General features: G+C 40.7%; 1 protein-coding gene across 4 annotated transcripts in view; it reads left to right on the top strand.

Annotated features, from left to right (window-relative positions):
* The window catches only part of TAF3 (TATA-box binding protein associated factor 3), a 152,356-nt gene extending 139,201 nt beyond the window's left edge, over positions 1–13,155 (top strand). For all 4 annotated transcript variants that reach the window (XM_059912107.1, XM_059912106.1, XM_059912109.1 and 1 more), the window contains 3 exons: positions 7,398–7,653; positions 10,623–10,729; positions 11,540–13,155. In XM_059912107.1, the coding sequence (XP_059768090.1) occupies positions 7,398–7,653; positions 10,623–10,729; positions 11,540–11,654 (478 nt within the window). In that variant the 3' untranslated portion in view covers positions 11,655–13,155. The remainder of the gene's footprint in view (positions 1–7,397; positions 7,654–10,622; positions 10,730–11,539) is intronic.
* Positions 13,156–13,979: the final 824 nt, after the last annotated feature.

The following is a 13,979-nucleotide window of genomic DNA, read 5'->3' as shown; positions in this document are numbered from 1 at the left end:
TGAGTTATTTTCATTAAAAGACCATTTCTCTGAATTGAAAAATAAAATTTGTACAAGTAGGTATTTCTGAGATTTCAGGTACTGCCCCATAAATTGATCAACAGTCTGTTTACATCCATTGGCTGCACTGCTATTGCTAAACCATTCTCATGGGCACCATTCACAGGCCTTGTAGGAAAGGGAGAAATCTAAGAAAAATAGAAAGAGATGAAAGGGGATTGAGACAGAGTCAGGCAAGGCAAATAATATTCATTACGGGTTTGGTATAGCTTAAAACAATTTAAAAGCATTTCAGATAAAAGAATGAAACCTTCATGATGTGTTTGTACCTTGCATTGGTGTCGTGATCATTCTTGGTCTAAGAATGAATAGAAAGATGAGGAATTAGAATCCATGTTGGCACATAGAAATCTCAGTGGTCTTGGGACTCATTAAGTAGTGTGGAAGGAAGGTAGGCAGGAAGGAAAGAATAGAGTAAACTGACCTATTTTTAAATATTTTAAACAGGCAAAAAATATTCAAAAGTAAAATAATTATTCTATAGGAGCATTCTCCCTGTAATATTAGGCATTAAACATATTAAAGTTGATGAACATGTATCAAGACACTGTGTTTAATACTGCAGATAATTCAAAGACAAATAAGATAGTACATACCTTACTCCTGAGGAATATACCACTTAATGTGAGTGATAAAGACAGATATGCACACAATTAGGATACAAAGCAGCCATGGATGTTGTTTTTTGAGGTTTTTTTGTTTGTTTGTTTTTATTTATTTTTGGCTGTGTTGGGTCTTCGTTTCTGTGCGAGGGCTTTCTGTAGTTGCGGCAAGCGGGGGCCACTCTTCATCGCGGTGCGCGGGCCTCTCACTATCGCAGCCTCTCTTGTTGCGGAGCACAGGCTCCAGACGCGCATGCTCAGTAGTTGTGGCTCACGGGCCACGTAGCTCCGCGGCATGTGGGATCTTCCCAAACCAGGGCTCGAACCCGTGTCCCCTGCATCGGCAGGCAGATTCTCAACCACTGCGCCACCAGGGAATCCCGGATGTTGTATTTTTTTTGAGAAGGCCCAAGACTGTTATTTCAAAGAAAATACCTGAGAGCATTTGTTATAGATGATAAAATTCAAGCTTTTATGTGAAAGTTAGAATTTTGGAAGACATATCATTACAAATTGACAGCTCCTCAACAATTTAAGAAATTTTTGATGAGATGGATGGCAACACCAACAAATATGATTTTTAAAAATATTATATAATGTATAAATATTTGAAAGATCTGCATAATTCAGTGAACCAATATTCCAGATCACCAGTGCATGATGTTATAAAATCATGCACTGGTAAAATATCTATTCAAAGTGCCAGACAGGTCAATGGACTTTAATATAACAGAATATGAAAAGCTTATTGATATGGTTTTAGATTGCACATTGCAACTAACTTGTAGGAAACTGCCTCTTGCTTTTCATTAAAAAAATGCTACCTGTTAATGTGTAATGGGTTTGTTATTGTTATCTTTAAACGAACTCTCTAATTATTTTTAAATTTCTCAGTTTCAATTTTTAATATGGTACGTATTGGCAGATAATAATGCACATAAACAAAAGTTCTTTATGTTTCTCACTAATTTTAAGATTGTAAAGGGATCCTAGGACCAAAAAAATTGGGAATTGCTACTTTAGAATTTCTTTTAGTAAGGGTCCACTGGTGGCAAATTCTCAGATTTTGCTTGCCAGAAAATGTCTTTATTTCATCCTATTCTTGAAAGGTGTTTTTGAAGACAAAATTTATTTGCCTTTAGCATATTGAAGATGTTACTCCACTGTCTTCTAGATTTTAGCATTGCTGTTGAGAAGTCAGCTGTCACCTGTTTTTTCTTTGAAAGTAATTGTCCTTTTTTCCTTTGGGCTCTTTTCAGACTTTTTTCCTTGCCTGTGATATTTTATCTTTTCACTCTGATGTGTGTATGTATAGATTTCTTTTTATTTATCTTGCCTGGGATTTGTTGGGCTTCTTACGTCTGTGGATTAGTATCTTTCATCAGTTCTGTAAAAGTCAGATATTCTTTGTTAACATTTTACCTCTGTTTCATTCTCTTTCTAGAATTTAGATTAAACAGTACTAATTAGACCTTTTTATTGTATTTTCTTTGCCTCTCCAGGCTACATTCTACATAATTTCTTCTGTTCTATTCAGTTTAGTTCTCCCATCCAGTGAGTTTTAAATTTCAGTTACTGTACTTTCCGTTTCTATAAGGTCTGTTTGGATCTTTTCAAATCTGCTAGATAACTCTGTGTAACCGCCTATTACCTGCAGATAATTTCCAGTTTTGCCTTTTATTTTTTTAAACACTGTAAGCAGAGTTGTATTGTAGTTGATAATTGCAGTATCTGTGGTCTTTATGGGTCTCTTTATACTGTCTGTTATTTCTTCTGGTTCTCCCTGTTGCAGCCTTGCTTCCTTATATGTTTATCTTTGATTCTGTGCTGCTTTTTTCCTTAAATAATTGTCTGTATTAATAATATGAAGCCTAGATTTTAAGTTACTTCCTTTCAAGATGATTCGTGCTGGGTACCTAGGTGCATTACAAGTGCAAATTACTTTAAATGTGTTGTCCTGGACCACCAGAGTTGAGAATTCATGAGATCTGATTCATTCTTACCTAATTGGTATAGCCTGTTGGGAGTCGTTAATGTGGGGAGGGAGTTCTATTAGACTTTCCACTTTGACAGGCCCTGGGCTTTGAAACCCGTCCTCTGTATCAAAACCAAAGATCAGATTCACCTTATACACAAATGTCCTCAGAGTGAAGCATCTGTGTTCTACTTACCTCTCTGGGTTCCTGCTTTTCCTTTAGTTTTGGTTCCAGCACCCTTATTTTATTTTATTTTTAATATCTTTATTGGAGTATAATTGCTTTACAATGTTATGTTAGTTTCTGTTGTACAACAAAGTGAATCAGCTATAAGTATACATATATCCCCATATCCACTCCCTCTTGAGCTTCCCACCCTCCCTCCCTATCCCACCCCTCTAGGTGGTCACAAAGCATCAAGCTGATCTCCCTGTGCTATGCGGCAGCTTTCCACTAGCCATCCATTTTACATTTGGTAGTGTATATATGTCCATGCTGCTCTCTCACTTCGTCCCAGCTTCCCCTTCCCTGCCTGTGTCCTCAAGTCCATTCTCTACATCTGCATCTTTATTCCTTCCCTGCCACTAGGTTCATCAGTACCACTTTTTCAGATTCCATATATGTGCATTAGCATGCGCCAGCACCCATATTTTAAACCATTATGGGAAACTGCCTCCCAGAACAGTGTTTTTAAATTTTAGTCTAACCATAAGAATAAGGAGTGCTTGCCCTATGGATATAAATTCCATAGTAATGACTTGGACCTCTCATCTTACATGTAAGGCAAACCTCACTCAGTAAGCACTGAGAGACAGCAGAGTGTAGTTGTTAAGATCGCGGGTTCTGAAATCAGGCTGCCTGGGTTTAAATCCTGGCTCTGCCACATAGTAGTCTGTGAACTTGCGTAAGGTACTTAATCTCTGTGCCTTGGTTTCTTCCTCTACAAAAGGAGGATAATATCAGCACTTGTTACCTCATTTGGTTGTTATGAGGGTTGAGATAGGCAAGTAAACATTCAGCAGGTGCCGGCATGCACTTGGCTTTCCAGCACTCACAACAGCTGGGAACTTGGTTAATGCTGGATAAATATTCACTATGAATTACATTAAGCAGCTATTGAGTGTCTCCTGGACAAACAGCCCATGTTAAATTCTCTTGGTCTTTGGCTGCATTCGAGTTAGGAGGGTGATCACACTCACGTGAAACAAGTGGAGAGCAAGTAACAGCACTGTTTATTTGCTTGTATAATGATGGAATTTTTGAAATACTGTTTTATAGTCTTCTGACCAGAATAGCAAAGAATCAGTGCTTTGTAGGGGAGGTGTTTTTCTAAACAAGGACTTTGAGAAAGAGGCCCTGTGTGGATTGGTCATGACAATGCTGGGGATGACATGAGCAATGGCCATGACACTTCCCATTTGTACATAGTTCTTGACGGGTTCCTCCCTATTCAGGTTCTCACCGTAGCCCTCACAGGCCGCCATCTTTATTTATACTTTGTTGATCAGAAAAGCAAGGTCTAGGAAGGTCCGTGCGGGATCGTAGGAAGAGGTAGGTCAGTGCAGCCTATTTCAGAGAGCAGCTCCGGATTCCTAATAAAGATGAAACTTTATGTCTAGGAATATAGCCCAGGGAGATTCATCACCATATTTACAAGTTAACATGTAACATTTACAGGGTAATACATTGTACAGTCAGTAGGACAATGGGCAAAAACCCTTTGACTTATTCATACTATGGAATACTATATAGCAATTAAAATAAGTAATATATATCAATAAATCAAGAGCATAAAACTAAGCGGGCAACTAGTAAACAAATAAGTTCTAAGGATCTGATACACAGCATGGAGATTATAGTCAACAGTACTGTATTACAAATGTCAAGGTTGCAAGAGACTAGATCCGAACAATTCCCTTCAAAAAAAGAAATGATAATTACGTGGTGTGATAAAGGTATTAGCTAATAAGGCCACTGCAGTAATCATTTTGCAGTTTACAAATGTGTCAAGCTGACACACTGTGCAAACTTACACAATGTTGCTTATATCTCAGTTACAAAAAAAAACTAAGTGAGGAAAGCTAGTTGCAAAGGATAAATATAGTGTGAATTGTTTATATACTTGAAACACATAAAACAGTGGTACGGTATGCATTGTTTATGGGTATCTGCAAAGGCAGAAAAAGTTCAAAGAACAAAAATTTAGAAACACACCTCCCGGCTGGAGGACAGTGGTTCCTTCTGGAGGAGGGAGGGAGGGAGACCAGAAGCAAATATGTTTTCTCTAAACTTGAGATGATATACTTATTTCCCCTCAAATAAAGGCACTTTGTAAAAAGAAAAGAAGAGTTTTAGGATCAAATAGACCTCGGTTCTAAGCCTGCCACCCATTTACCCACATTCCTTTCTCTCTCTAATCCTGTTTCCTCATCTATGAAGCGGTGTCACTATAACTTCTTTGAAGTTGTTGTGAGGGCTAGATGAGGTGATGTATGGAAAGCCTCTAGTATAGCACCAGCTGCTTAGAGGCGCACAGTAACTAGTACTTTTATTGTTTTATTTTTCATTTTTGTTAACATCTTTATTGGAGTATAATTGCTTTACAATGGTGTGTTAGTTTCTGCTTTATAACAAAGTGAATCAGCTATACATATACATATATCCCCATATCTCTTCCCTCTTGCGTCTTTCTGCCTCCCACCCTCCCTATCCCATCCCTCTAGGTGGTCACAAAGCACTGAGCTGATCTCCCTGTGCTATGCGGCTGCTTCCCACCAGCTATCTGTTTTACATTTGGTAGTGTATATATGTCCTTGCCACTCTCTCACTTCGTCGCAGCTTACCCTTCCCCCTCCCCGTATCCTCAAGTCCGTTCTCTAGTAGGCCTGTGTCTTTATTCCCATATTGCCCCTAGGTTCTTCATGACCTTTTTTTTTTTTTTAGATTCTGTATATATGTGTTAGCATACGGTATTTGTTTTTCTCTTTCTGACTTACTTCACTCTGTATGACAGACTCTAGGTCCATCCACCTCACTACAAATAACTCAGTTTCATTTCTTTTTATGGCTGAGTAATATTCCATTGTATATATGAGCCACATCTTCTTTATCCATTCATCTGTTGATGGGCACTTAGGTTGCTTCCATGTCCTGGCTATTGTAAATAGAGCTGCAGTGAACATTGTGGTATATGACTCTTTTTGAATTATGGTTTTCTCAGGGTATATGTCCAGTAGTGGGATCACTGGGTTGTATGGTAGTTCTATTTTTAGTTTTTTAAAGAACCTCCATACTGTTCTCCATAGTGGCTGTATCAATTTACATTCCCACCAACAGTGCAAGAGGGTTCCCTTTTCTCCACACCCTCTCCAGCATTTATTGTTTGTAGATTTTTTGATGATGGCCATTCTGACTGGTGTGAGATGATATCTCAATGTAGTTTTGATTTGCATTTCTCTAATGATTAATGATGTTGAGCAATCTTTCATGTGTTTGTTGGCAATCTGTATATCTTCTTTGGAGAAATGTCTGTTTAGGTCTTCTGCCCATTTTTGGATTGGGTTGTTTGTTTTTTTGATATTTGAGCTGCATGAGCTGCTTGTAAATTTTGGAGATTAATCCTTTGTCAGTTGCTTCATTTGCAAATATTTTCTCCCATTCTGAGGGTTGTCTTTTCATCTTGTTTATGGTTTCCTTTGCTGTGCAAAAGCTTTTAAGTTTCATTAGGTCCTGTTTGTTTATTTTTGTTTTTATTTCCATTTCTCTAGGAGGTGGGTAAAAAAGGATCTTGCTGTGATTTATGTCAGAGAGTGTCCTGCCTATGTTTTCCTCTAAGAGTGTGATAGTGTCTGGCCTTACATTTAGGTCTTTAATCCATTTGGAGTTTATTTTTGTGTATGGTGTTAGGGAGTGCTCTAATTTCATTCTTTTACATGTAGCTGTCCAGTTTTCCCAGCACCACTTATTGAAGAGGCTGTCTTTTCTCCATTGTATATTCTTGCCTCCTTTAACTTTTACTTTTAAACGACTTACCCCAGGTCACGTGCCGGCCTGTGGAAGACGTAGGGTTTGAACTCAGATATCCTGGCTCTGAGCCTAGTTCTTCTTCCCCGGCATGGGTTCTGTGGGTAAGACAGTGTTAATGAAGAGACAGACCTACTAGAGAATGGACTTGAGGATATGGGGAGGGGGAAGGGTAAGCTGTGACAAAGTGAGAGAGTGGCATGGACATATATACACTACCAAGCGTAAAATAGATAGCTAGTGGGAAGCAGCCGCATAGCACAGGGAGAGCAGCTCGGTGCTTTGTGACCACCTAGAGGGGTGGGATAGGGAGGGTGGGAGGGAGGGAGATGCAAGAGGGAAGAGATATGGAAACATATGTATTATGTATAACTGATTCACTTTGTTATAAAGCAGAAACTAACATACCATTGTAAAGCAATTATACTCCAATAAAGTTGTTAAAAAAAAAAAAAAGAGAGAGAGCAGCACGCAGCTCTAATCACGACTTGGCGACATCACCAGGGAAGGAGCTGGAGCCTCACCCCCGCTGCCTGACATCTCGGCCAGCCGTGACCCAGTAAGTGGAGAAGCAGGTTGGGGAAGGGCCTTTAACCCTGAGCTCCGTCGCTCTCTGGACTCCCCAAAAAGTCGTTTGCTGCTAGAAGAACCAAGTGATTGTGCGATCATGTTTTTAGCTACCTGGCTTGACTCAACTATGTGTTTTGACTTTTCCTTTTCTCTCTTTTGTTGACAGTGTCATCAGCAAAGTGGTCCCAGCCCCCGAGGCTAAGCCAGCGCCTTCTCTGAACAGACCCAAGACACCGCCGCCCACGCCGGCCCCCGCCCCTGTCCCCGTGCACGTCACCCCCGCTCCCGTGCCTTTGCCCCTTCTGGCCCCGGCCAGCGCGCCCCTCACCGGGATGCCCGCTCCGGCCCCCGCCGCCTCGGGAGCTGCCAGTTCCAAAGCCCCCGTCCGGAGTGTGGTCACGGAGACGGTCAGCACTTACGTGGTGCGCTACTTTCTATTTTTGGAGTATTTAAGAAACAGCCACTTAAGAGCTCACTCTTTCCTCATGAAAATGTTTTCAATTAAAAATGCAGTGTCAGATGAATCATTATTGAATTTCAGAGGCAATTCTTTATGACTGGAAAGGCATTTTCATTGCACTTTCAAGCTTTCAGCTGAAAAGTATTGTTAGGATGTTTGCATATTTAGTCTCCATAAATAATGTCAGAGCATTGTTTTTCTTTATTCGGCATTGTTTTGGAAGATGACTATATACCTGTACACAGCACAATCAGTGTATAAATATAGAGGTGAATAGTGATAGTTAAACCCCTCATTGACTTTCTTGGTCAAGCAGTGATTCACTTAAGAGTATAATTTGTGTGATATACACACGTCTGATGGGCCAGCTGCTCTTTCTGAGCAGCAGCACTAATTATAGTAACTCGCTGGCTAAGGTGCAGAACATACCAGGGCCTGCAGAGTGAACGGAAATGAACTTCCAGACACAGCGCTTCCTGGGTCCAAGCCGGTCTTCAGGTGGAAAAACTCACCTTGATGAATAAGTTCGCACGGTTGTCATGGAACCGTTTTTACGTGTTCTCCCCATACTTAATAGTATCAGATCTTACTCAAGCCCTGAATTCAATCACGTAATAAAGCACTTACATAAATATGTCCTTTGAGCTCTGTAGAGTGACACATAAACAGACGACAAAAAGATATCAGGCACATGGAGGTCCTAGCTGAGCTGACACAGCCGACATCACCAAGTACGTAGACTGAGATCTGTCAGCCTAGTGGTGGTTCGGGTCTTTCTGAATAGATGGGGCTGGAGGGTGGCAGGGTCAGACTCCTGCTGTTGTTGTTATAAATTGTGCAAGTATTACATCTCTATAAAGGCATTTGGGAAGGAAATTTCAATGAATCATTAAGTATTTGAGGCACTATAATGATACGAAGGATAAGAAAATCTCAAAAATCTTCAGAGAGGATATAAAGGCATGAAATATTAACAGGAAGAAAGAAATTGGCCATTCAAGACAAAAATAGAAGACATGATACAAAAATCTGTGATCATCAAATCAGTCCATTCAAGGACCAGTTGCTACAGGTGTTTAATTGAGGCCGCATCACCCCGAGATTGGTTAATTGGGGAGGATTTTACACTTAATCTCCTGGGCCTCCATTTCTTCAGGTGTAATTAGGGGGTTGATAGACTAGGTGGTCGCTGATTTCTGATTCTCCAGTGGATTTTTGAGTTAACTCCCTGGAGATGGATCAGATTTGCATAGACAACATGGATGAAAAGCCTTCTGTCTCCTCAGAGACGCTTTGTAGACAGAAGACAAAATGTGTGAATTGAAGGAAGGACACAGGCTATACAGCAAAAAGGCTGATTTTGTCACTGCCCAATCTGTGACATTGGAACTGTCACTGACATTCCCTTAGCTCCAGTCTCCCCATTTCTAACCTATCCAAGCATTGTTTTAGGATGATGAAACCAAGTAAGACATTTGAAAGAACTTAGTAAACCGTGAAGCGCTGGGCGTTAGTTATTATGGGTGCTGTGGCAGATTTCCCATGTCACAGGGTCACGGCCTCCTAATTTCAAGAAAGGTCAGCCAGCAGCAGGACTGGCCATGCATGGCAGCTTCAGGGCCCAGGGCGCTGGGCCAGCCTTCGCCCCAGACAGCTGGCACGTGCTAACTGGTGGTCTCTCCCCTTGAAACTAGAGAGGACCGAGTCAGGGATGTAGCTGCCCACAGATTTGTTTAGGAAGCCTTCACATCAGCATCCTCTGCCTCTGTAGAGACTGTTTTGAGAATGGTCAGCCTTAAAATAGCGCATCAGTGGAATGAAACATCTCTGCCCCCCGTACACCCATCACACACAGAGAAAGCCATTTCTCTCCTGCACATCTAGTCAGTGTTGTATTTTAAAGTACCAGAAGAGACTATAGCTTGCAAAATAAACTGAATGAAATTATATGCTGTGTAATTGGAAAAACTTTAGAAAATTATCATTCCTGGTTTTGAATGCCCGTCATAGAATTGTTTCTTCCAAATCGGTCTTGTTCATGTGGAATTTGAGGAAGTTGTTCAGTTAGGGATGCTTCTCATTTGGAACTGCTAAGTTAAGTAAAGCAAAGTTCAGAGCACAGCATTATTTGTTGCAAAATAACATGAAAATGTGTGGCTCTTTGGCCTCCCGCGTCCCTTATTTCATTTGCCCTTTAGTTGATTGTACTTTACTGAAAATGTCATAAAGGGAATGGAAAGTTACTTAGTAACAACTCTTTTATATCCTTGATCTTATCAGCTAGTTCAGGAGAAGGGTTTGGCTAATAAGTAATAAGGCAATACATGCACATTGGCCGTATTTATTAATTCCAGGCCTGTGAATGCGATGGAGGAAACAACATAGAGTTAAGCTCAATAGCTTTCAAAAATATTCATCGTTACTTCCATGAAAACCCTAGTCATTCAGGATGTGTGTGTTTACAGGATTTCTTTAGATAAAAGTGGCTGTAGGTCATATTGCTCACAGAAATGATTATAAAATGCTTTGTTTTTATGACTTACAAAAGAGAGTTTAAAATATTCATTAGAAATGTCTTGGGAGTTCCCTGGTGGCCCAGTGGTTAGGATTCTGGGCCTTCACTGCCGGGCCCTGGGTTCAATCCCTGGTCGGGAACTGAGATCCTGCAAGCCAAGGGGCAAAAAACAGAAAAAGAAATGTCTTATCATTGAACACTTAGTAGCCATTTGCTTTTTCAGGTGATCCCAGGATAGTGGTGACCATGATCACAGCTTTACTAAATTGTTAACTACTGGGTTTTTTGTTTTTGTTTTTAGTTTAATCTGTCGGTGTATTAGCTTCTCAGTGTGAAGTAATGATCCTTATTGTGCCCTTTTTTGGGTTCTTCTTTCTCAAAGCATCTCTGTTTTGCTCCCTCCCCTGCAACCCCAGATCCGAGACGAATGGGGGAACCAGATCTGGTTCTGTCCCGGCTGCAACAAGCCCGATGACGGGAGCCCCATGATTGGCTGTGACGATTGTGACGACTGGTACCACTGGTGAGTCCCCATCGTGGCCCTGGGGGGAGGGGCTCTGCACGCAGGGTGTGGGGGTGCCTCTGGCCCGTCCTGGCTTTTCTCCCAGGGCAGTTCCTCTCCGGAGAGCGGTGTACGGAGCAGAATCACTGCCAAGAGAAAGGCGTTCATGTGCATTGCAAAAATCACGAGTCTTTGGACTATCATTATTCAGCCTAAATTCCAAATGTGTTGCTTGGCTTATGTATCCTCCTGCTTTAACAAAGGAAAAGGAGCTAGAGGGGGTTCCCTTTCCTTTCTTGCCAGTCGTTTTCTGTAGCAGCTGCAGTGCTTGACGGCAACGCTAAGGGAACCCCCCATAAACGTGTCACAAAGTGCAGAAGTGAAGGGACAGCTTGTGTGGTTTCTGCACCTCTTCAGCGCCCCCCCAAAACCGAAGAAACACCATCAAAATGCATGCAGTCTTCCTGTTTTATCTTGAAAATATCAGATATAAAAAGATAGGAGTCCACTTAGTCACGTGCTATATGATATCTCTGAGATAAAAACAAAGCCGTGGCTCAGAAGCATTAGACTATTTCTGGCTGAAAGGATGAATGAGCTAATTAATTTCTCCAGCGGGGCCTGGAGAGGGGCTTTGTGTAAGGTGATCACCCACACGCCCAGCAGTAGCGCAGCATCCGTCAGAGCTATGTGACTTGGATTTCTGGTAAATACATCACAGACTTAGGACATTATTTAATGACTTGAAATTCTTTAAAAACACAGGAAAAGAATGTGTGGATAAATAAAGCTTGTTTGTCTGAAGCCTTTTCTTCCTTGGTAACCATGCAGGCCCTGCGTCGGGATAATGGCCGCGCCCCCGGAAGAGATGCAGTGGTTCTGTCCCAAGTGTGCCAACAAAAAGAAGGATAAAAAGCACAAAAAGAGGAAGCACCGGGCGCACTGACGCCCCGGGGGCCCCTGTCCTGATGCCTCAGGGGAGGTGCCGTGACCCCGCCTCCGTGTCACCTCCCACCATGTTCCTGCAGGTTATGAACCTCGCAAGACTGAGGACAGAAACACACCACCCGCAGGGATTTTCCTTCCGGAACACCCCTGCCCGGGGCCACGTGGTCGAGACCGAAGGAAAACTCACGTGGAGGCGGGGCACCGGGGCCACCTCGCCTCTGTTTTCTATTACCAGTGACAAGTATTACTAATAAAAAGACCATAATCTTCCCTTCCGATTTTCTTGATTCTCTCCAGGGCCTTTTCCTTAAGGTGTTAGATGAGGAGATGGCGTGTGGCCTGCCTTGACCGTGACTGAGGGTGACGTTGGTAGTCTGTCTGCGCCTCCAGCCTCCTTCCCTCTCTAGTGAGATAATCATAATCACATAAAAGAAAACTCCAGGTGGAGTGTCGGTAAATATTTTTGTGATGAAAAATATATGAAGCTTCCCCTCCCTCCCTGTTTTTAGTACTAACATGTAAAATGTTCAGGCTTTTTGTGAAATACCTTATATTTTTTAAGAAAAAGGTTTCTATCATGTCCTGTTGGCTTTTGTGCAAATTATTTTTGTTGACTCTCACCTATTTTCTGTCTCTGTTGCCTCCCGACTTTGCCCATTTCTCTAAACTGCTGGTGTTCTTCTCACAGCTTATCCATTTCATCAACTTGTATAAAAACTCTTCAGACCAGGAGATCTCCCCTAATGTAAATAATAAATATTTATGAAGTAGTTATTTTTAAAAATTTTTTATCATGTTTAAATCTGGCTTTCTCTGAAATCTGCTGTGATTTCAGCCATGTCTGTAATTACTGCTGTACATAAGCAAAGAAGGCTAGAAAAAAAGAGCCATGCGTAGTTCAAAGTTACCTGCCTTGAGCTGAACCCATGCAGTACCCAAAACACTGGGGGAAAGGACCCGAGCAGTTGGAAGGAAAACAAGGCAATTTAAATCTATGGTTTATGATTTGAAATTGTTTTGTTATCTCTTGTTTCTGTAAATTTCTTTGACTTCCTTTTGTTTCAAAGGACATGTAGATTCCCTGAAAGTTAAAAAAAAAAAAAAGGAAATATATATATATATATACTGTAGCATTTTGTGTTTATATTGTTTTATTTCTGCAAATCTGTTCATTGATATTGTGGTTTAAGGCTGAAATGAAGTATATTATGAAATTTTTTTTTAAAGAAAACTCATCAAATTTCAGGGTATCACAAAACTTTATTATATTACTATACTGCCCACTATTTATTATATGTTATAGATGTCTGAGAGATAAACCAAATATTTTATTTTTAATGTAAAACATCAAATTTAATTTTATTAGCATATTTTAGCAACTTTGGAATAAATATGGACTTTTACTTGATTTTGAAGTAATCCCAACTTGGGCCAGTGTAATGGATATCTTGAATACTAGAATATGGGCTTTGAACCTAATACAAATATATTAATAGAAATTGTGATTTTTTTAAATGCCAAGTAAATTGATACTAGTGTATGAATCATATTTTAAAACATATTATGTGGTTAGAGAAATGAGGCTTTCTGCCATGGATGTTAAATTGCAAATCAGTGGAAATGGAGTCACCCTTTCAAGATTGCAGTATTTCATTGCCCTCCTTGTTCTAGAAGTCAAAGTTTTTCTATCCCTACAAAGAAACAAAGCATCTATGTTGAGACACGTGTTTTTTGTTCTATTAATTTGAGATCATCCTAAATACTTTATACAATATTTTCACATGCACAAATCTACCCATTTAGTGCTTTTTGGAGAGGGATGGGGGTGGGGAAGTGCAAAATAAAGATTATTGGCTATTTCATAGTTTGCTTTTCCATTTTCTTTATTTAGGATTTAGCTCCTCGAGGCATGGTCAGTGTATCTGACGTTGCCATGTCTAAGTGACCTGGTCATGCCACTGAAATAAGAATGGAGGTGCCAATATATAACCTTCGCCCAATCCTACTGTCTGAGAGACTTCAGCCCAAATGACATTGAAGGAATTTCAATCAGTTTGTTGTCCCTTGCTATTTCATGGTTGCTTTCCTAAATCCAGTTCATGATTTTATAAATGGCCTTTGCAATAATAAAACCAAAGAATCATTTTCAGGGGGCTGGAGAGCTCAAGGGATTAGTAATGGAATAGGTCAGTGAGTTGAATCCAGTTCAGGTCACCAGAGACCCAAAGTTGTTACCATCTTCTGACTGTTCAGTGGCCTGTGTGAAACGGGCTGGTGGTCTCAGTCTCTACTGGATGCCTGTCCGTATACCAACCAAAGGAAG

This window comes from Balaenoptera ricei, chromosome 2 (assembly GCF_028023285.1).
Source record: "Balaenoptera ricei isolate mBalRic1 chromosome 2, mBalRic1.hap2, whole genome shotgun sequence".
Taxonomy (NCBI): domain Eukaryota; kingdom Metazoa; phylum Chordata; class Mammalia; order Artiodactyla; family Balaenopteridae; genus Balaenoptera; species Balaenoptera ricei.
Note: the sequence above shows the minus strand (reverse complement) of the source record. Positions and strands in the feature narration are given on the sequence as shown.